General features: G+C 42.7%; 1 protein-coding gene across 6 annotated transcripts in view; it reads right to left on the bottom strand.

The window, feature by feature from the left end:
* Window positions 1-24202, bottom strand: part of mast2 (microtubule associated serine/threonine kinase 2) — a 594513-nt gene that overhangs the window by 10603 nt on the left and 559708 nt on the right. For all 6 annotated transcript variants that reach the window (XM_072510836.1, XM_072510837.1, XM_072510838.1 and 3 more), the window contains 5 exons: window positions 22900-23063; window positions 18007-18287; window positions 14557-14772; window positions 4932-5158; window positions 4676-4798 (listed from right to left, as the gene is read on the bottom strand). In XM_072510836.1, the coding sequence (XP_072366937.1) occupies window positions 4676-4798; window positions 4932-5158; window positions 14557-14772; window positions 18007-18287; window positions 22900-23063 (1011 nt within the window). The remainder of the gene's footprint in view (window positions 1-4675; window positions 4799-4931; window positions 5159-14556; window positions 14773-18006; window positions 18288-22899; window positions 23064-24202) is intronic.

Here is a 24202-nt window from a genome sequence, read left to right as displayed (position 1 = left end):
GACAGATCATTCTCCATTTTCCCAAATGAGTACAGCTACAGCAATGTTCAAGAAGCCTGACACCACCATGCATAAAACAGCCCCCTTGAATGACACCTCATCCACTTAAACATCACTCCTTCCTGGCACTGCAGCAACTCGCCAAGGCTTCATCAACAGCACCTTCCAAACTCACAACTTTTACCTAGTAGGAGAACAAGGACAGCATGGAAATACCCCTAAGCTTATCTCCAAGTCATACACCATCCTAGCGTACAAATGTATACCTGTTTCTGAATCATTATTGGATCAAAATACTGGCACACACTAATTAATGACAGAATGGGTCTCTCTGTATCAGACAAACTGCGGAATGCCTTACAGATAGCTCACTACTGTGTTCTGCTCAAGGGCAGCAAATTCTGGCTTTGCTCCTTTCATGAAATGCTCCTTTCATCCCTACTCTTGGTTTCATGTCAATTAATCAATCCTCTATCTGTGCTAATATATTTACGCCAGCTCAATAATAACTTATCTCACATATTTACCCTTTTGGCATTTTTCTGATTGTCTTTAGGAAATCCAAGCACACTACATCTACTAGCTCCCCTGTATTTACCCTACTGGACACAACCTGAAAAAAAACTCCAATAAATGTGTCAAACAAGATTTCCCTCACTTAAACCATGGGTGGAATCTTGTGGAGGCAAGGGGATCTCGGCCACTACTGGAGAAGTGGTGTGACCCCTCCATCACCTCTTTTTCAGAAGGCATGCTGCATCCTGTGCCACTCAGGCACTTGACAGACCAATGGCAAGCCTTCCCTGGGATCAAGAACCCAAGGGCAGAAGTCTTGCTCGAAGGTTGCTGGCCAACCAGAGGTTTATATTCTTCTGTACTCAGCAGCGCCACCGAGAAGCAGTGGTTGTTGCCAATCCTACACCCACCAGAGGCCTTGAATCAAGGAAGAAACCAGGCACAGGTAAGTGATGGCGAGTTGGGAATCGTAGGGCAGTGGGAGGGAGGCTTTTAGCAGGCCCCCTTCCCTGACGGAGGGTCCTCAGTCAGGCACAGAGTCTTTGAACGAGAGATCCCCAGGGAGCTCACAAGCAAACATACCTGGCTTTGTTTGTTGCACTGCCTCCATGGTGAGGTCCCCACCTGTCACTGGGTTAATACCAGCAGCAGTGTGATGAGGTCCTTAAGTGGCCTTTAAATGCCCAGTTAAGGATCTCGAATGGTGCCAGAGCAGAAAGGCCATCCATAATCCTTCTTCCATGGATTAAATAGGGGTGGAGGTAGAAAGTGGTGGGATCCCCACCCACCTGCCTGATTAAATGCTATCTCTTTCCACACCACCTCTGGTTCTAGTTTTTCTTACAAGTGGAAACATCCTCTCCACACCCACTCTATCCAAGCCTCGCAGTATTCTGTAAGTTTCAATAAGATCCCCCCTCATCCTTCTAAACTCCAACGAGTACAGACCCTGATCTACTGTGAAGATGGGCGCAAAGTGCCTGTTCAATGTCTTGGTCTTTTCTTCATTCCCCTTGTTAATTTCTCCTGTATCTGTCTCTGAGGGACTAATGCTTACTTTAGCTATTGTCCTTTTTGTTTTTGTAAACATTTCTATAATCTGATTTGAAATTCTTTGCTAGCTTATTCTCATACTCTTTTTTTTCTTTCCCCCCCCCCAATTCTATGATGATCCTTTGCTAGTTTCTAAACACTCCCAACCCTCAGACTTACTATCATTCTTTAAGCCTCTATTTTTAATCTAATGCTATTCTTAATTTCTGTAAGTCATGAATGGATCTTTCTTGCTGAATTTTTGTTTTGAAATTTTTGATTGATCATTTTGAATTGCTTCATTAAATGTTTCTCACTGTTGAATTACCACCATACCTTTTAGTCTATTTGCCCAATTAACTTTATTTTTGGCCCCGAACAGTTGGACTTCTCCCTCATTCTCCCTCATATCTATGTAACTGGCTTTGTTTCAGATAAGATTTGTGTTTGGAACTGGAGGATCTTGCTTTCAAACGTAATATGGAATTCAATTTTATTGTGATTACTTTTTCCCAGTGAATCTTTTACTCAGAGGTTACCAATTAAATCCTACTGCATTGCAAGAATTCTAGATATAAAACAGCTTTGTCCTAATTGGCCCTAAAATACAATTATTCAAAAAATTGTCATGAAAGCATTCTGCAAAATCATCTTCGAGATCTCCTTTGTCAATTTGATTTGTCCAGCCTACATGAATACTTGTTACATTGCCTTTGTTACAAGTTCCAATTATTTCTTGCCAAATGTTCAGTCCAACTGTTCGGGGCCAAAAAAAACACAACCATCAGTGTTTTGTGACTGTTGTTATTCCTAATCTTCACCCATTTTGGCCGAGATCTTCTGTCCTCGTTCGCGGCTGGGATTTTCCGGTGCCACTGAAAGTGAATGGAACGCCAAATTTTTCATTCTCATTCGCAACGGATCCTGCCATGAACGACACTGGACAATCCTACCCATTTATTCTACTTCCTGATCTTCTGAGCCAGGACCCTTTCTCACTACTGTGCTTGTGCTATCCTTTACTATCAGGGCTATTCTTCCTTTTCCATTTTGGCTGTCTTTTCAAAATGTTATGAATCACGGAATATTTATTTCTTAACCTTGGCCACCTTGTAACTTTGACTCTATAATAGTGATTATATCCAAACCACTGATCTCAATTTGTGCCACTAGTAGTGGTGAGCTGTCTTCTTGAACTGCTGTAATACATTTGGTGTACATCCACAATGCTGTGAAGGGAGAACTAGGTCTTTGATTTGTGAAGGAACAGTAATATAGTTCCAAGTCAGGAAAAGTGGCACTTGGAAGGAAACCTGTAGATGGTGGTGTTCCCAAGCGTCTGCTGCCTTTGTGATGTCGGGTTTGCAAGGTGCTAGGATTGGAGGTTTGGCGGGCTGCTGCAGTGCATCTTTAAAATGGTACACACTGCTACCACTGGTGATTGGGGTGCTGATCTAGCAGGCTACTTTGTCCTGGATGGTATCAAGCTTTTTGTGCACTGAAGCTGCTCTTATCCAGGCAAGTGGAAAGTATTCCATTGTACCCCTAACTTGTGCTTCTTAGATCGTAGATGGTGGACAGATTTTAGCAGCTGCATTCCCCCTCCCCCACAATGTTGATGGTGGGGGTTTCAGTGATGCTATTCCCACTGAAGGTTGAGGGAAGGTGGTTAGATTCTCTCTTGTTGGAGATGGACGTTACCTGGCACTTGAGTGCCACTCATCAGGGCAAGGCAGAATGTTGCCCAGGTCTCGCTGCGTGTGGGGATGGATTGAACAGTTGCGAATGAGACTAAACACTGCAATTATCAGACAACATTCCCTTTACTAACTTTACGATGGAGGGAAGGTCATTAATGAAGCAGTTGAAGGTGGTTGGGCTAAGGACAGAGCCATGAGTAACCACTGCAGTGATATCCTGGGGATGAAACGATTGGCCTTCAGCAGCCATAGCCAACATGTTTTTTGTTAGGCATAGCTCAAGTCAGTGGAGGGGTTTTACCCAATTCCCACTGACATCAATTTTACTAGGGCTCCTTGATGCCACATTTGGTCAAATGCTGCCTTGGTCTCAAGGGCAGCCACTCTTACTGCACTTTTGAATTCAGCTACTTTGTCCATTTTGGACCAGGATTGTAATGAGACTTGGAGCTGAGTGGCCATTGCAGAACTCAAGCAGAGCATCGGTGATCAGGTTATTGCTGAGTTAGAGCTGCTTGATAGCACCGCCTACATCACGTTCCATCACATTGCTGATGATTAAGAGCAGACTGATGGGACAGTAATTGGCCACACTGAATCTGTCCTGCAGAGCCTTTTTGTGAAGAGGACCTGGGAAACTGTCAGGTAGATGATAGTGTTGTAACTGTACTGCAACAGCTTGGCTAGGGACGTGATAATTCTGTAGCACCCGTCTTTAGCATTATATCCACAACCGGGGCAGCACGGTGGCAGTGGTTAGCACTGTTGCCTCACAGCTCCAGAGTCCCGGGTTCAATTCCGGCCCCAGATGACTGTCTGTGTGGAGTTTGCACTTTCTCCCCGTGTCTCCGTAGATTTCCTCTGGGTGCTCCGGTTTCCTCCCACAGTTCAAAGATGTGCAGCTTAGGTGGATTGGCCATGCTAAATTGCCCCTTAGTGTCCAAAAGGTTAGGTCAGGTTGCAGGGAAGGGGTGGAGGATTGCAGAATTATTTTTTGCATTTATAAATAGTTTACATACATTCTGACTTTGGTGTTTTCAAATTGTAAAAAGTTTTGAATATTTTACTTCAGTTTAGCTGGCCAGATTTTAATAATATTGTCTACAGTTCAAAGCTCAATGTACATCCTCTGCAAATAACAGTTGTGTTTTTCATTTTGTTCATACATAACAGAAAGATAAAGTCACTTGTTTGAGAGCCTGGTTTGGCTCTCAGACGAAAGTGTTGCCAAACTTAGAATTCAAGCAGTGATAAAATGGTTCAGTATTCCACATTGACATCCGATTTAGCAAAAGTAGCAGGGAATCCAGCATATAAAAAAAGGATATTAGCATGGACCTGCAGCTCACACTGACAGGAGCTATAACCAAAACAAACTCTTTTGACTTTATGTCAGACATTTTCTATGGAAGAAAACTGATCACTACCTTTAGTATGAGCTCCACCACTTCTGTATGAACTAGGCCATGGACAGGCTCACCATTTACATGAGTTATCAGGTCCCCTGCTCGAAGACCAGCATCATGAGCAGGCCCATCTCCTTCAACATGCTGCAATGCAAAGAAAGTCAAAAGTCTAGGATAGGATATAATGAACCAGCTAAAAGCAGTTATAACAAAATCTAACCCATTCTGAGTTATAAAAAATGTCATGGGTCCTGAGAAACAAGGTGAATCTCCTTACCCAGACCATATGGTGAACCGTAAAGACATCACTCTCTCCCATGTACACTCGAATAGCTCGAAGGGTAAAGCCGTATTTTTTTCCAGCTCTGTGGATAATGACTGGAGGCTTCAGATTGTTTACTGCAGGAGAAAAATCCCGGCTTGGTGAGGAATCCCGCGAGGATGGATTGGATGACAACGAATGTGGTGACATAGGGCTGGCTAAGGGAGAACCAGTGTGGTGGTCTAAGTGAACAAAATATGAAAAAGCAGTTATTTAATTAGTTTTTCTTTCTCTAATAGTCTAACTACCAAAATCACCCTCCTTCAAGGCCAACAACATAGTATTTAACTAACTACTTTATCCACTTCATTTCCCCATGCCAGAGAGGAGATTTTCTGTTAATCGACAATTATAATTGACTTCCTTAAGTAAATCAATTAACTATTTTATGAAGATTCAAAAATTGTTCTGAAATAAGGTTAAAAAAATCTACTTAATACAAATAGGATCCATAACTAATGCTTTGAACTGCAGTCCAGTCCAACATTTGGCTTTGGCACTATCTACTTTTAGCAGAATAATATGCATCACCACAGAAGAGTACACTGTGTTGACAAAGTAATATTTCGACAGCAGGACATCTTAAATGTTACTACTATTTTCAAAGACTTTTGGTTTTGAAATCTTTGAGCTTATCATTCAAACCGAGTAATCCAAACTAATTATCCACTGTTGTTATCCTTTGTTAAGTTAAATAAAAACTCACAGGGCAAAATATTTAACTATTTCACTGAAGAGAAAGAAAACCTAAATCTGTGCTACAAGTTTACAAGGAACTTGAGGCAGACTGTACTTATTGTTTTGGTTGCTGTGGATGTGCACAGAGCTTCTCAGTCTGTTGTGCTTATTAATCACTCACAACATTAAAATATTAATGAAATTTAATTACTCATTTATCTAAAGTTATTACCAAAACCACAAGAACATAAGAATTAGGAGCAGGAGGAGACCACGAATGGTCCCTTGAGCTTGCTCTGCCATTCAAAATGATCATGGCTAATCTTTGGCCTCAATTCCATTTTTCCATCGGCTCCTATTAGATCCTGATTCTGAGAGATTAAAATCAGTCTGTCTTAATCTTGAACATACTCAATGGTGGACCAGCCATAATCATCTGAGGACAACAATTTGAAAGATTCACAACCTTCTGTGCGAAGAGATTTCTCCTCATGTCAATGCTAAATAATCAACCCCTTGTTCTGAGATTGTTCCCCACCCTGTGTTCTATATTTCCCAGCCAAGAGAAACAACTGCTCAGTGTCTACCCTGCCAAGCCTCTTCAAAATCTTGTGCATTTGAGTAAGATCACTTTTTATATGGAGATCAAAACTTGCACAGTACTCCAGGTGTGGTCTCACAAAAGTCGGAAACAATTGTACCAAGACTTCCTTGTTTTGTCTGCAAATCACTTAGCAATAAGGTTTAACATGCCAACTTCGTTCCTAATTGCTTCCTGTACCTGTGTGCTAATTTTGTGTGTTCCTGGTGCAATTACACCCAAGTCTCTTCGAACATGAACATTCAAAAGTTTCATGTCTTTTAAAAAGTATTCTGCTTTTCTATTCTTACTGCCAAGTGAATAACCTCATTTCTCCACATTATACTTCATCCGCCCAGTCAATATGTCTCTATCTCTTTGAAGCCTCTTTGTGTCCCCTTCCCAGCTTACATTCCCAACCAGCTTCGGATTGTCAGCAAACTGGATACATTGCTCTCTGAATCATTCATGTAGATTGTAAAAAATCTGAAGCCCTAGCACAGATCCTTATGGTACTCTATTAGTCACAGCCTGACAACTTGAAAATGTCCATTTATCCTTACTCTCTGCTTTCTGTCCATTCGCGTATCTTTGATAAAATACAACACCCGTTCTCTATGGGTCCTTATCTTGCATATTAAACTTTTGTGTAGTACCTTATCAAATGCCTTTTGGAAATCCAAGTATACTACATCTACTGGCTCCCCTTTATCTATCTTACCAGTTAAAATTAATTTTTCAAATGCAATTTTCTTTCTTAAACCATGTTAATTTTAGCTGTTCATACTATGAGTTACCAAGTGGTTTGTTAAGAATCCTTCATAACAAGGGCAGAATGGTGACGCAGTGGATTAGCCCTGCTACCTCACAGCGCCGAGGTCCCATCGCATAAAGGTTTAGGTTTCATAAGCACCACCAAATGAATCGACTACAGAGTTTGTAGCTACCCTGAAAAGACTGGCTGAGCACTGCAAATTCAGGGATGTGTTAAACGATACCGTCAGGGAAAGAATAGCCTGTGGTTTAAGGTGTGAAGCTCTTCAAAAGCGGCTGTTAACCAAAAGCAACCTGACCTTAAAGAAAGCTTTGGACGTTTCTGTATCCATGGAATTAGCAACAAAAGAAGCTCAACAGTTGAGTACAACCACAACAATTCACAAGATGTTGGCTGAAACCCGAACGCAAACACAGGCTTGCACTTGCCATAGGTGTGCAAAAAGTGGGCACTCAGCAGCAGATTGCTGGTGCAGAAATTGTGGCAGAAAGGGTCACATTGCAAAAAAAATCAAGCTTCAGGCAAAAGTTGCATGAAGCAAGAGACAAATAAAACAAACGGCAAGCTGAATCAAGGAAAAAGTGTCCACTTGGTACAAAAAGACATGAGAAGGAACGCGTGTTCACCGTTCACCGTCCAAAGGCAAACTGTCATTAAATGCACTAGCTATTTATTGCTGGTACAAGAAACCAATATTAGGTCACTCCATTAGTGGACGGTCAGTGGTGAAGATGGAGGTGGACACTGGGCAGCCTTCCCGCTGGTGACAGAGACTATTTATCAAAAGGTCCGAAAAATTGCTCTGCAACCATTCAAAGATAGTGTTGAAAACCTACACTGAAGAGACCTATTGATGTAATAGTGCAATTAAATGGACAGGTGGCAGATTTGTCCTTGCGCATAGTCAAGGGACATTATCCGCCACTAATGGGAACAACTTGGCTGAAAGAAATCAGATTAAATTGGGTAGAGGTAAATCTCATGACAGATTCCAAATCAGTTCTACTAAAAATATTGAAGGAACATGCTATTGTCTTCAACAGTGAGCGGGGAAGCATGAACGATATCTCAGTAAAGCGAACAGGCTCCTAGCAACAAGTAGGATTCGGGATTATAAATACACAAGAAAAATAATATGGATAGGTGGGCTAGATGGATTGAAGGTTGTTTCATTCCTGAAACTGTTACTGTTTTGCAATCCCTATTTTGACTTATTACACTTTCTCCTAGATTAAGTAAAATAATACTCCAGATGGGGCAGAACTAAGAAATTGTGCAAGTGAAGCTTTACTTCTTGCTTTTGTATTCCAATTCCCTTGAGAATTGGAATACAATTAAACTTTCTAATTACATTTTTTGCAGTACTATTCTGTGATTTTTGCACGTGGGTACTCAAATTCCTTTGTCTGAATGGCCTCCTGCTCCTATTCTCTATGTTTATGTTTTGTTCCTTCAGAGCTCCTAGTTTGTCTTCATAAAGAAAATATTCTAATTTGTCTTTCTTGAGCCAATAAGATAATAAGCTGATCTGTCTTTCTGAGAAATCCTGTTGATCCTTAAGTAAAAACCATCTCTGTGTCTCCTGACTTCTGTTCAAAAATGTTCCTGTAAATGCTGTTGCAATCTCAACAGAGACTAGTAACTTTGAAAACATAAGTTCCACTCCCAGGTATTAACTGAAGTAATTAAACCACAAGATTTTGTGTTTTAAAGAAAAACAAGGAGGTTGTGATGGAGCTGCTGCTGTTGAGCTGGTGCATAATACCCTACCAGTTATTTTATTTTATGTTTGTTCTTTTTGTGGTATGTTTGTGTGTGCTCTTCCCTTCTATATTTAGTTATTTTGTGTACGTAATGGTAAATATACTTTGTTCAAAAACCCAATAAAAACATTTATAAATGATGGAGCTGTGTAAAACACTGGTTAGGCCACAGCTGGAATACTGTGTGCAATTCTGATCGCCACATGATAGCAAGGATGTGATTGCACTGGAGAGGATGCAGAAGAGATTCACCAAGATGTTGCCTGCACTGGAGAGTTTCAGCTGTCAAGAAACACTGGATAGGCTGGGGTTGTTTTCCTTGGAACGGGGGGGGGGGGGGACCTGATTGAGGTGCATAAAATTATGAGGGGCACAGATAGAGTGGATGGGAAGGATATTTTCCCCTTATCAGAGGAGTCAAAATAAGTTAATGGGCACGAAGCTTATCAGAGATGCGAGGGAAAACTTTTTCACCCAGAGGTTGGTGGGAATCTGGAACTTACTGTCTGAAAGGGTATAGAAGCAGTAAACCTCTCAACATTTAAGAAGTATTTAGATAAGCACTTGAAATGTCATCACAAACAAGGCCACGGGCCAATTGTTGGAAAATGGGATTAGAGCAATTAAGTGCTTGATAGCCGGCATGGACACGATGGGCCAAAGGACCTCTTTCCATGATGTAAAAACTCTACGATTCTCTCTGACTCTAACAAGGAAGAAAGTCAGGCAAAATGCTTAAAGGTTAAGTCAGTGCTGTACGCAATCAGACCGAAGGTAGAGGCAGAATTAGAATGGCTGGTCAGAATGGGAGTCCCTGAACCATTAACAAGAGTGATTGGGCTGGGCTGATAGTACTCGCGATGAAAAAAGATGGATCTGTATGCAATTGTAGCGATATTAATGGCATTATAAATCCTGTACTGTGTGTAGAGCCTGACCCTCTATACCTAATTGACGACTTATTCGCTGGGTTGGCTAGAGGCCACCACTTCAGTAGAATCGATCTCAGTCAAGCATATCTTCAAATGAATGTGGATCAGGATTCACAACAGTTCTTGATGATTGTGACACACAAAGGGTTATTTTGATACAAAACGTTGCCATCTGGTATCATTTCAGCACCAGTGTTGTTCCAACAAGCTATGGACCAAATCATAAGCGGATAAGACAGAGTCTAATGTTACTTGGATGACATCTTGGTACTTGGAAGAATGAGGAAGAACATCTCTGTAACCTAGATGCCACACTCCAGGGATAAGAAGATTATGGATTAAGAGTCTGATAAGCCAAATGTGAATTTTTGCAATCTTCAATTGAATATTGGGGTCATATCATCAATGCCAAGGCACCTGCACCTCTAAATGTCAACCAACTTCAATCTTTCTTTGGTTTACTAAATTACTACACAAGGGTTGTCGCATATCTGATGACTATTCTAAAATCCTTGCACAATCTACCACGTCAAAATAAAAAATTGAAATGGGGGGAACCAATGTGAGAGAGCATTAGTGCAATCCAAAGAGGTGCTACTCAAGTCAGAGGCCCTGACACATTTTGATCCAAATTTACACCTGCAACTGACAAGTGATGCCATCACCTTATAGGGTTGGAGTGGTGGTTTCCCACATAATGCCCACACGTGCCCTTCACATTGAGGACCTTGAATAAACCCAAAAGCAATTACACACAGATAGAGAAAGAAGCCCCAGGAATAATTTTTAAAACAGTTCGACCAATTCCTGGGAGGAAATTCAATTTATTGATGGACCATCGTCCAATAACAACGATTTCTGGACCTCATACCAGGATTCCATCACCGGCAGCGAGCAGAATGCAGAGGTGGGCAATGCTCTAGTCAGCACATACATACACAATCAAGCCTAGCCATTCAAACCTTCATGGATATGCAGATGGACTCGCCCAACTATCTTTACCAAATAGTTCGATAAGCAGTTCGTGCAAAAATATTTTCTACTTCAAGCAAGTGGATAACACTCCTGTAGCCACAGGACACGTGAAGAAACATACCAGAAATGATCCAGTATGGTCAAAGGTTATGGGAATGGTGCTTTGAGGAAAGTCTTCAGGAGCAAACCATTGAGTTAAAGCGATATTCCACCTAAAAACTCGAGATATCGGTATAGGCAGGTTGTCTCCTCTGGGGAATGAGTCATCATTCCACCATTATTAAGAAAACGTGTATTAAACCAATTACATAAAGGCCACTGTGATATTGTAAGGATGGAGGAGATAGCCAGAAGGTATTCTTGGTGGCTGGGGCTCGAGGCCAAATCGAGAAGAGGGCGGGAATGTGTTTGTCTTGTGCAAAAGATCGGAGATCACCATTGCAGATGTCAGAGCAGCCTTCTCAAAGGTCAACCCTCGGAAAGCCACTGGCCCGGATGGGGTACCCGGACGGGCACTCAGGTCTTGCGCAGATCAGCTGGCGGGGGGTATTCGCAGACATCTTCAACCTCTCTTTACAACAATCTGAGGTCCCTATCTGCTCCAAGAAGACCATCATTCCTGTACCAAAAAAAAGCCAAGCAGCGTGCCTTAATGACTATCGTCCAGTGGCTCTGACATCCATCATAATGAAGTGCTTCGAAAGGTTAGTCATGGCACGAATCAACTCCAGCCTCCCGGATTGCCTTGATCCACTACAGTTCACCTACCGCTGCAACAGGTCCACAGCAGACGTTATTTCCATGGCCCTGCACTCTACCCTGGAACACCTAGATAACAAAGTCACCTATGTCAGACTCCTATTTATCGACTACAGCTCAGCCTTCAACACCATCATTCCTACAAAACTCATCTCCAAACTCCGTGGCTTTGGCCTCGGTTCCTCCCTCTGCGACTGGATCCTGAACTTTCTAACACACAGGCCACAATCAGTAAGGATAGACAACAACACCTCCTCCACGATCATCCTCAACACCGGTGCCCCACAAGGCTGTGTCCTCAGCCCAATACTATATTCCTTATACACCTATGACTGTGTGCCCAAATTCCCCTCCAACTCGATTTTCAAATTTGCTGATGACACCACAGTAGTGGGTCGGATGTCGAACAATGACGAGACAGAGTACAGGAATTAGATAGAGAATCTGGTGAACTGGTGCGATGACAATAATCTCTCCCTCAATGTCAACAAAACAAAGGAGGGGGAGGGGGGTGTCTCTTTCGGGAGGGGGGGGGGTATATGGTTGGGCGGGGAAGAGGGTTTTCCTAGGGGCACTTGAAAAAGGAAAAACATAAATATATGTGAGAGTCAATATGTGCGGGAGGAACCCATTGTACAAGTTCTGTATTATGTTGGATTGATATGTTTATGTTTTGTTCTGTTCCTTCTCTTTTTCTTTTCTGTTACGGGGCGGGGGGGTTTAATTGGTTGAAAATTTTTGTTGGAAAAACTTTGAATAAACATATTTAAAAAAAAAAAAAAACGAAGGAGATTGCCATCGACTTCAGGAAGCGTAGTGGAGAACATGCCCCTGTCGACATCAATGGGAACGAAGTAGAAAGGGTTGAGAGCTTCAAGTTCTTAGGTGTCCAGATCACCAACAACCTGTCCTGGTCCCCCCATGCCAAAAGTATAGTTAAGAAAGCCCACCAACGACTCTACTTGGATTGGATTGTATTGGATTTGTTTATTGTCACGTGTTTTGTTTATTCTCAGAAGACTAAGAAAATTTGGCATTTCACCTACGACTCACACCAACTTCTACAGATGCACCATAGAAAGCATTCTCTCTGGTTGTATCACAGCTTGGTGTGGATCCTGCTCTGCCCAAGACGGCAGGAAATGACAAAAGGTCGTGAATGTAGCCCAATCCATCACGCAAACCAGCCTCCCATCCATCGACTCTATCTACAATTCACACTGCCTCAGAAACGCAGCCAGCATAATTAAGGACCCCACGCACCCCGGACATATTCTCTTCCACCTTATTCCATCAGGAAAAAAATACCAAAGTTTGAGGTCACGTACTAACCGATTCAAGAACAGTTTCTCCCCTACTGCCATCAGACTTTTGAATGGACCTACCTCGTATTAAGTTGATCTTTTCTCTACACCTTGCTATAACTGTAACATTATATTCTGCAGTCTCTCCTTCCTTCCCTATGTACGGTATGCATTGTTTGTACAGCATGCAAAAACCATTACTTTTCACTGTATACTAATACATGTGACAATAATAAATCAAATCAAATCAAAAAGTGTGGAATCTGCCGCCATTAGCCCATTGCACCGGTGGGAATGGTCAGAAGAGGCCTGATAATTGGTATGTGTTGATTACGTCAGACTTTTGAAAGGGCACATTTTTGTCATTCTGGTCGATGCTCACTCAAAATTGCCTGAAGTTGCCATCATGAAGTCAATGTCATTGGAAAAAACTATTGAGATTGGGTGAAATCTTCAGCAGATTCAGTTATCTTGAACAACTGGTGAGCGATAATGGACTGCAGTTCATATCCCAAGAGTTCATAAACTTCTTGAAGGAAAACAGAATTCAACACATCCCGTCTGCTCTTTATTGCCCTGCCACAAATCGACTGGCAGAACATTTTGTACAGATGATGAAACATTCACGAAAGGTAACCAGTGAACAAGGTTCAATGTCGAAACATTTGAGTCAACTCCTCAAACACAGGAATACTGTGCAGCTAATAACTCAAGTTTCTCCAGTATTGCTAATGGTTAAATGCCAACTACACACAGCATTCAATTTAATAAAACCACCCATGACAAACAAAATCGTCAAGAAAAAAACAATAGTATCAGGTCAAATGGCGGGAGAACAAGGCTAAATGTGTTTTTCTCCAGAGTCAAATCCTGGCAAGAAATGATACCATAAATGAAAAGTGGATTCCTGCCACCACCTTAGCACAGACAGGACTGGTCTCCTACATCTTACAAATTTGAGACGTAATATGGAGCAGGCATGTGGATTACTTTTTGGCGACAAGAAGCAATCTGGCAGAGGCAGAACTGACAAGAGTTCAAATTCAGCTCTGCCAAGAGATGACCTAGACCTTCTTGAAAACCTGACACTAACCAAACCAATTGGGGAAAACAGCACCTCAATTGCGAATCAAACACCGAGTCAACCTCAGATCACCGCGTCGACTCCGCTCACAGCAAGCCAAAGACACCAGTGGCTGCAGGAAGTACTAAAAAGCAGACGCCGGAGGTTTGCAGACAATCACAAAAAGAATGACAACCTCGTGACCATCTGATGTATTGATTTGCTGTTAATTGATTCTTTTTGTTGCTAATTGATTGTTACTGTTATACTGTTTATTCTGTCAGGGACCTTTGATTTAAAAGGGGACAAAATGTTTTTTTCATAGTGTTTTTAATTTTTCCTCATAAGCAGCCTTTCAGCTGAGCAAGGGCACTTAAAGAGAAAGATTGCGTGATGTCATCGGAGATGGCGTCATCAGCCATTTGCACGGCCAAACGAGCAGTCTATCATAGCCTGCAGTGTTAACATCTTCTAAATAAAGCTCTCCATTTTGGTTGAACCTCCAAGGCCTGCATACCTGATCTTCAATCCGCCACACCCATGATTTCTTTTGTACACAAGAAAAAGCAATTTAAAAACCTGAGCAATGCTATAATAAGACATCTATGCTTAATAGTTGCTTCATCAGATTTCAAAAAAGCTACATTGCAAATGCATCATTACTTGTGAAAGATTAGGTTCCAAATGCAGCTCCCAGAGTCAATAAACTGTCTACAAAGTTTCACTTAGGGAAACCAGCTTTAGCCCTTACCCGAAGGAATCATAAGGGACAAGGCAGTTGCAGAAGCTGATTTGATCACTTTATTGACCGGCCTGGAGGTGCGCTTCTCTGTTGATTCCCCAGACATTAGCCTGTGTCGAGCTCTGCGAACTGCAAGGTCACTGATTGCTTTTGGAGTTGAGGAGTCTGATCCTTCAGTGCTGTTGCTGCGAGATCTCTGATCAGATAGGTCAGCAGAGCTGCCCGCTGGAATATAAGTTAAAACGTGTTATAATGGCCTGTATTTTGTGGTCAGCAATGAACAGATGGAATCAGCCATTCATTATACTTGCAAAGAACAAAGAAAAGTACAGCACAGGACCAGGCCCTTCGGCCCTCCAAGCCCATGCCGACCATGCTGCCCGACTAAACTACAATCTTCTACACTTCCTGGGTCCGTATCCCTCTATTCCCATCCTATTCATGTATTTGTCAAGATGCCCCTTAAATGTCACTATCGTCCCTGCTTCCACCACCTCCTCCGGCAGCGGGTTCCAGGCACCCACTACCCTCTGTTTAAAAAAACTTGCCTTGTACATCTACTCTAAACCTTGCCCCTTAAACCTAAGCCCCCTAGTAATTGACCCCTCTACCCTGGGGAAAAGCCTCTGACTATCCACTCTGTCTATGCCCCTCATAATTTTGTAGACCTCTATCAGGTCGCCCCTCAACCTCCGTCGTTCCAGTGAGAACAAACCAAGTTTATTCAACCGCTCCTCATAGCTAATGCCCTCCATACCAGGCAACATTCTAGTAAATCTCTTCTGCACCCTCTCAAAACCCTCCACATCCTTCTGGTAGTGTGGCGACCAGAATTGAACACTATACTCCAAGTCCTTCATTGCTAGAGGGATGGAGATTAAGACTAGGGAGGTTCTGCTGCAATTGTATAAGGTGTTAGTGAGGCCACACCTGGAGTATTGTGTTCAGTTTTGGTCTCCTTACTTGAGAAAGGACGTACTGGCACTGAAGGGTGTGCGGAGGAGATTCACTAGGTTAATCCCAGAGTTGAAGGGGTTGGATTACGAGGAGAGGTTGAGTAGACTGGGACTGTACTCGTTGGAATTTAGAAGGATGAGGGGGGATCTTATAGAAACATAGAAGATTATGAAGGGAATAGATAGGATAGATGCGGGCAGGTTGTTTCCACTGGCGGGTGAAAGCAGAACTAGGGGGCATAGCCTCAAAATAAGGGGAAGTAGATTTAGGACTGAGTTTAGGAGGAACTTCTTCACCCAAAGGGTTGTGAATCTATGGAATTCCTTAAGGGTTATGGTGTTTGGGCCGGAAAGTGGAGCTGAGTCCACAAAAGATCAGCCATGATCTCACTGAATGGTGGAGCAGGCTCGAGGGGCCAGATGGCCTACTCCTGCTCCTAGTTCTTATGTTCTAAGTGTGGCCTAACTAAGGTTTGTGCACTGGCCCACAAACTTTCCATGGGATTTTGCACTGGAACCTGTAGTAATTAGAAAGCCATTTTGATGCAGCACCTTCTACAGGGGGTCTGTGACCTGTGTGATTAGGCGAGGCATCAATGTAACTCCTTAATGAATCAAATTTATCAAGGGGCAAAGACCACGCTCCCCACTCTTTATAAAATATTGAATGCATACATATTTATACATATCAAAAGCATTCCAATCCCAACCTCGCTGATGTACTGGTTCTCAACTGGGCTGCGGGTACGAACATTTCAAAGTGGTGGAGCAACCATGAATAGACACAGCTACATCTGAGTACCAGCAAGTCACAACCTTTTTGGTTTAACAAGACAGAACGATGGTAGAACAAGACTTTACATCCTCCATGATCTCTACAATAGCCAGCTGGTCTTCCTACAGAAAATTGATAGAGATGATTGCAAACTAGAAATTCCTCATTTATGGGCAGCACGGTGGCAATCTCACGGCGCCGAGGTCCCAGGTTCGATCCCGGCTCTGGGTCACTGTCCATGTGGAGTTTGCACAGGGGGAGGGCCTGAGGACCTTTTTAAACAGACTCGTTGGGGCATTGGGGGGTCCGGAGGCCGCGGTGGGGGTCGAGAAATCAGGGCGCTGTTTAACAATGGAACCTTGATCTCTTCCTGCACTGATGAGCTGGCTCGTCAGCGCAAGAAGTGAGGTAAGTACGGCCTCGGCGGGGCGTTCCTCCCCGAGGCCCAAAAAAACAGGGTCCCATTTGATAGCGGGGTCGTTCTCGGCACTCCAGGCACCGAGAAACACCCCATTAAACGTGCCCAAAACGGAACTCTGTTTTTTTCCTGTTAAATCGTGTCCTCAGTCATTGGATGTGGGCATTGCTGGTGAAGCCAACATCTATTGTCCATCCCCAATTGCCCTCAAGTTGGTGGTGGTGACCCACGTTATTGAACATAACTCAATGGTTTGCTAGGTCATTTCAGAGAACAGTTTAGTGTCAACTGCATTGCTGTGGAACTAGTGTCGCATATAGGCCAGACTGGCTCCTAAAGTACATGAGGAAACTAGAATGGATTTTACGCCAACTGATAGTTTCACCATTATTGATACTGGCTTTTTATTACAAACTTTTATTTAATTGAATTGAAATTCCCCATCAGCTCTAGTGGGATTTGAACTTGTGTCTCCAAATCATTAGGTCAGGCCTCTTGAGTAATTAGTCCAGTAACATAACTACTATGATACCATATATTATATACTGATATATTTCATGGAATATATAAATTCCTTGTGATCAACTTGTAAACAGAGATAGGTGGTAATTATGTGATACTTCAGTCAGGATTAAGCTTTTCACTGTTATTTATGGATCAAAGACTGCATTAGATTTATTCAGAACTTATTTACTGACTTTACATTTATGTTCAAATCTGGCCATTAATCAAATCGTACTGTGACAATTTGTGAAATTGAATTCAGTGAATCTGGTAATCTATCAATTATCACCAATATAACAAGCATGAAAATTTCTGGCTGGTCATAAAAATGTAAATGATTCACTCGTGTCCTTCATGGAAGAAAGGTTATCACCCCTTACCTAGTCTGGCCCACATGCTACCCCAGTATCACAATACGTAGTTAAAAAAACATTATTTTATGGGATGTGGGTGCTGCTGGCTTGGCCAGCATTTATTGCCCATGCCTAATTGCCCTTGAGAGAAGGTGATGGTGAGCTGTCTTCTTGAACTGCTACAGTCCATGTACTGCACCCACAGTGCTGTTAGGAAGGAGGTTCCAGAATTTTGAGTTAGCAACATTGAAGGAACGGCAATATCATTCCAAGTTGGGATGGTGTGTGGCTTTAAGGAGAACGTGACTCAGAATACCCTCATGGCAACTACCGATGGACATCAAATGCTATCTCTTAACACTGCTACCCATAACTCAGGAAAAAAAAAATCATAAATCAAGTTATTTGCTTATCTGCTGTTCTTTGTAACCTTTTTTGTCAGGACTATATTACCAGTTAAAGTTGAGCTGCTGATGTTACTGACTGTCGAAGCAGGTGTGGCTGGACTACCATCCACTTCTGTTGTGAGGTCTCTCTCTGCAGGCTGTTCTGGAATAGTTAAAGACACATCTTCCCACGTCCGAGTTGCTTGCTGCTTCTTCCCCTCATCTTCTCCAGAGATAGCAAAGCGTGGCATCTCCATAAGTGTCGAGCAACGGCGCCTGACTGTTAGTGGAGGGCTGGAGTCACTTTCAGTGTGGGATGATTCTGACAATGACATACGCTTTCGGATACTGAAGAAAGGGGGAAAAGAAGCTATAAATAAGTTTAAAAAGTACATATATAGTGATGTTGCTTATGTATCATTGAATAAGACTGTCAAGGTCATTTGGGCTGGCCAAGTAACAGAACATCAGTCGTGGTTACTGGAAAAAGCTGCTGTTTTCCAGGATAAATGATTGCACCTGCCTTCTCCTCCATCAAATATATGACACTTTACACTGAAAAGTTTAGACTTCTACATCTTAGTGGCCTTCAAAGATTGTACAAACACTGGTCTCTCCGCAGCTGTCTTAAAGACATAGAACGTACAGTGCAGGAGGCCATTCAGCCCATTGAGTCTGCACCGACCCACTTAAGCCCTCACTTCCACCTTATCCCCGTAACCCAATAACCCCTCCTAACCTTTTTTGGTCACTAAGGGCAATTTATCATGGCCAATCCACCTAACCTGCACGTTTTTGGATTGTGGGAGGAAACCGGAGCACCCGGAGGAAACCCACGGAGACACGGGGAGAACGTGCAGACTCCACACAGACAGTGACCCAGCAGGGAATTGAACCTGGGACCCTGGCGCTGTGAAGCCACAGTGCTAATCACTGGTGCTACCGTGCTGCCCGACACGTACCCATATGAGAGTTATAAAGAGAATAGCACCGATATTTATTTATTATGTCAGAAAAAGAAAATACAGATCTGAAATGGCCATGTTTTCTGATACCATATCTAAGTTTTGTATTTTGTGAACTTATTTGAAATCAATTTTTCCACATGATGAAAAAAATTAGCCAAAGGAGAAGCTGGGTTCTTCCTTCCTCATCAAAAGTCAGATTTGGCCAACACAAAAATACATTTATCAGCTTTGAGGTGTGTCAGACTGTACAATAAAGTGATGCAGTGACACCTCTTAAATGAGCATATATCCTCATTGTATTATCAAAATGAAGTCCCAAAACAAAAATCTTATAAACTGTCTTTGATTTAGGGCAAACTGGAATAATGAAAGAGTGACCTGTCCTGAATTCTGCCTGATAACAAATCCGGGTTCCTTGGTTGTCAAAGGTTAGATGAGGGCCGAGGTCATCTACGTGGGAAGAAGGTTCAAGATATTTACACCGGTGAACAATGACCAGGGAAGCTCTGCTAACAATGGATCGACTGTTAGTCTCCAAGTCTCACAGGGAGGTGTTGCAAATGTTAGGTTTTGTAATTGGTTATACTGTACTTTTAACTGTCTATTTAATTCCAATAAATAATGGAGTTGACCGTCCAATTTCTACCTGCATGTAATTCATGTTGCCATAGAGATGGACTTGGAAAGGGGAAGAGTCCATAGAATGCCACTGTAGTATTGGCTTACATGGTTTTCTTGAGATACCTCCGAACCTCATAGACAAGTCAGTTTGCAAGAATCTGAGAGAGCAGAGAGATGGAGGCAGCCAAGCTCTATTGTTCACCATGTAGAATGTGGATGGGAACACGTACTCAGATTGGAGAGATCACCTTTGTGAGGATCTAAGTGAGACTGGAAGGCTTGCCAAGTATTGGCGAGAGGGAGGAATCTTGAGGTAACCTTCACTGTGAAAGTCAGTTCAGGAAATACAAGTTATCTGGCTGGTAAGGGAAAAGACAACAGAAGCTGGGACTAGCTTTGGGACAGATTCCTGGAGAATGAAGTGCAACTTAAGAAACAGAGTAAAGTATAACCACGGTGGAGGATTCTTGGTTGTTTTAAAATGTTAGTTGGGCAGCACGGTAGCATTGTGGATAGCACAATTGCTTCACAGCTCCAGGGTCCCAGGTTCGATTCCGGCTTGGGTCACTGTCTGTGCGGAGTCTGCACATCCTCCCCGTGTCTGTGTGGGTTTCCTCCGGGTGCTCTGGTTTCCTCCCACAGTCCAAAGATGTGCAGGTTAGGTGGATTGGCCATGATAACTTGTCAATAGTGACCAAAATTGCCCTTAGTGTTGGGTGGAGTTACTGGGTTATGGGGATAGGGTGGAGGTGTTGACCTTGGGTAGGGTGCTCTTTCTAAGATCCGGTGCAGACTCGATGGGCCGAATGGCCTCCTTCTGCACTGTAAATTCTATGAAAAAACATTTCTGTAGGATAAAGTATAAATTGCTTCCAAAAATTATGTTCAGTCAATCTTTTTTTGTGTTTATTTGTTACACTAGAAGTCTTCATACTTGAAATCTTGACCTATGATCCTTCCAGCCAGTTACTGGAAACTCAATATTCTTTAAAAAGTCATAAGCCTTTAAGGGATCTCATAATAGACACTGGCACTGCCACCAACTGATGATGATGCGGAGTGTTTCGTTCAGTCCCCAATGTGTGATGGGAAACAATGTTGTTTAGTTAACATCACAGCAACCTCCTGTTTGGATACACACACACATAAAAACAGATTTGGGCGTTGAAATTTCTTCTAGAATCATAGGATCGATAGTGCAGAAGGAGGCCATTCGGCACATCGAGTATGCATTAGCTCTTGGAAAGAGCACCCTATCCAAGCCCACACCTCCACCCTATCCCCGTAACCCCACCCAATCTTTTTAGACACTAAGGGCAATTTAGCATGGCCAATCCACCTAACCTGCACATCTTTGTGTTGTGGGGGTGAAACCCATACAAATATGGGGAGAATTTGCAAACTCTACACGGACAGTGACCCAGAGCCGGGATTGAACCTGGAACCTAGGCACCGTGAGACTGCAGCGCTAAACCACTGCGCCACCGTGCTGCCCTAAAGGTTGGTACCATGACCAGTACAGGCTTGGAGGGCCAAATTGTCTGTTCCTGTTCTTTTGAGTCCACAATTCTTTCCAAGTCGGATAATTAAATGAAAAGAGTTATAATGTTTTAAAGCAGCGCAGTAAGGAACAGGCTGAAACAACATACTTGCAGCAGCTATTTGAAGATATGCAGCCAGAGTCTGCTGCGGTTCCAACTAGAGCTAAATCTGTTTTATAAAACAAGTATTATTCTATGCCCTGCTAATTTTAAGATGGATTAAGAACTGTATGTTTCTTTTCTTGTTGTTTAATGAGAAATTGTATAGTTGTATTAAGGGGTAATTATAAGCTTTTTAGGTGTGAAATTAGAAAAATGTTATACTGTATTCATGATGAGGTTTTGTTTTAGTAATACCAAAGGGAGACTGAAGCAAAACATTTGAGCCTGGTGGGGAAGCCGCAGTTAACCTCACCAAAAGGTGCGAGGACGGTGGAGATGATACAAGCCATAGCACAATATTTAAATTTACCAGAGAAATGGCCTGAATTATTAGAATTAGCTACAATTCAATTACAAATGAAACAATTAGAAATGCAGGAAAAAGCTAAACAGAAAGAACTAGAACTAAAGAAATTAAAACTGCTAGACAAGCCTTATTTTGGAGAACTTTAAAGATTCACTTCCCACAGTAATGAGAACGCATGTGGAAGAGCAAAGGATTAAAACTGCGAAACAGGCTGCAGAAATGGCTGATAATTTTGAATCAGTTCATAAAGCAAAGCGATGGGCAGTAATTGGTAAAGGAGGCCCTAATTTGTTTGGTCACCTGGAATGTCAGGGGCTTGAATGTCCCAGTGAATAGCTCAATGGTATTTGCACACCTTAAAAGTTTGAATGCTGATGTGGTGTTTCTGTTGGATACTTATTTGCGGGTCAGAGACCAGACAAGGTTGCGGAAGAGGTGGGTGGGACAGGTTTTTCATTCGGTCTTTGATGGTAGGGCCGGGGCGTGGCGATTCTAATCAATAAAAGAGTTACATTTTCTGCCGCTAACATTTTGGTGGACCCCAATGGTAGGCATGTTATTGTTTGTGGGTCTTTGGCAGGCACCTCAGTGATCCAGGTTAAAGTCTGTGCCCCAAACTGGGAAAATACAGGTTTTAATAATAAACTGCTACTCTCCACCCCGGATTTGGATCAGCTAATTTTGGGGATAACTTAAACTATGTTCTGGATCCCAGGATAGATAGATCCAAGCCCAAATCTCTGACTCCATCAGGGGTGGCAAAGGAATTGTTGGTTTTCATGGGACAGATGGTGGGGGTGGGAGGAGTTTTTTGCACCCGGGCAAGAAAGATTTTTCTTTTTTCTCCCATGTCTACCAGATATCGACCAGATAAGTCACGTATTGCCTTTTTTGTGGTCCATCGTTGGAGAGGGCGGGTTACTCAGTGGTTGTGATTCCAGACCATGCCCCACATTTTGTGGATTTGGCACTAGAGTCTGATGTCTCCCAACATCAGCCATGGACATTGGATACGGCATTGTTAGCGGACAAAAGATTTTGTGAACGCATGTCCATCGTCATTGGGGAATATAGAAAATTTGCTAAAAGTGAGTTTATCTCGTCGTCTATGTTATGGGAAGCTTAGCGGGGAGATAATATCCTACAAAGCGCACATGGAAAGGACTGCGAGGGTGGAGCGGCAGAGGCTGGTGCACTCCATCCTTGAGGTGGACCATCAATACTCACTTTCCCCAACCCCAGAATTGCTGGCAAGCAGGAAAAAACAGGAAAGAACTGATCACACTCCGATTCTGAACGGAAAGCACATCACTGGCTAATTTTACTTCCTCTCTTGATTTGACAGAATACAGTTAACTCACATTTCTGGAGATCCAATTATCCAGCTCCTGTCTCGGGTCTTCAGGCTACCGAGGCCATCCAATCTGTCAATTCTATCCTCTTTCTCCTCACTGAAGCTGCGTTTGGTTGGCGGTGGTGTTTTCCTTTCTTCGTGTAGTGAAAGCCGTTCCATGCTACTGTAAACCTAAAAGATGGGGATGTTTATTAGTTTTCATAGATTCTGTCTAATAGTAGAAAGTAGTTTTTCATTAAGAATTGCAGAAACTCAATAAAGATAGAAAAAGAAAATCCTGAACTTGGATTTTTGCAACATTCTTCACTTTTCACTAAGCACAATGGGAGATGGAAATGTTTGCTGGACGCCAACCATCATTATTGCAAGATATCGCTGCAGAGGTTCCTTAGGACAATGTCCTGTGCCCAGCCACCTTGGCTAGTTCATCAATAATCTCCCCAACATCATTAGATCAAATGTGGGAAATATGATTGCACAAATACTGAAACAATCCATTTCCCCATGCAACAGGATCTAGACAACATTTTGTCTTGGGTTGATAAGCAGGAAGTATCTGTGCCACACAAGTGCCAAGAAATGGTCATCACCAACAAGAGAGAGTCTAATCATCCGATGACATTCAATAGGATTAGCATTGCAGAATCCCCTACCATCAACATTCTGTGGATCTCACCTCCTGACTTTGCACAGTCTTCCCATCAGCTACAGGCATAAGTCAGGCACGTGATGGAATACTCTCCACCAGTCTGGATGAGTGCAATACCAACAACACTCACGAAGCACAGCGCCATCCAGGACAAAGTATCCCATCCACCACTTTAAACATTTACACCCTCCACCACTGGCATATCTTGGCTGTAGTCTGCACCATTTATGAGATGCAAGACAGCAACAAGTGAAGGCTTTTTCAACAGAACCTTCAAAATCCACAACCACTATCACCTAAAGAAACAAGGGCAGTGGGTGCATGGGAATACCACCAAGTGCAAGATTCACCACCCCCTCCCAAGTAATTCACCATCCTGACTTGGAAATGTATCATCAATCTGTTTTCACCTGTCCCTAACAGCACTGTGGGTGCAGTCATACCATACACACTGCAAGGGTTCAAGAAGGTTTCTCACCCTTTTATCATGGGCAATTAAGGATAGGTAATAAATTCTGGCCTTATCAGCAATCCATAAATAAATTTACAAGTTAATTATGTGCCTTTTCTCAAACATTGAGATAGGGGGCGTGGTCTTCCCAAAAGGGAACAAAGTCCCCGAGCGAGTGCGTTTAGCCGCGTATTTCCCGGCACATAGCCC

Source organism: Scyliorhinus torazame, chromosome 7 (genome assembly GCF_047496885.1).
Source record: "Scyliorhinus torazame isolate Kashiwa2021f chromosome 7, sScyTor2.1, whole genome shotgun sequence".
In the NCBI taxonomy this organism is placed as follows: Eukaryota; Metazoa; Chordata; class Chondrichthyes; order Carcharhiniformes; family Scyliorhinidae; genus Scyliorhinus; species Scyliorhinus torazame.
Note: the sequence above shows the minus strand (reverse complement) of the source record. Positions and strands in the feature narration are given on the sequence as shown.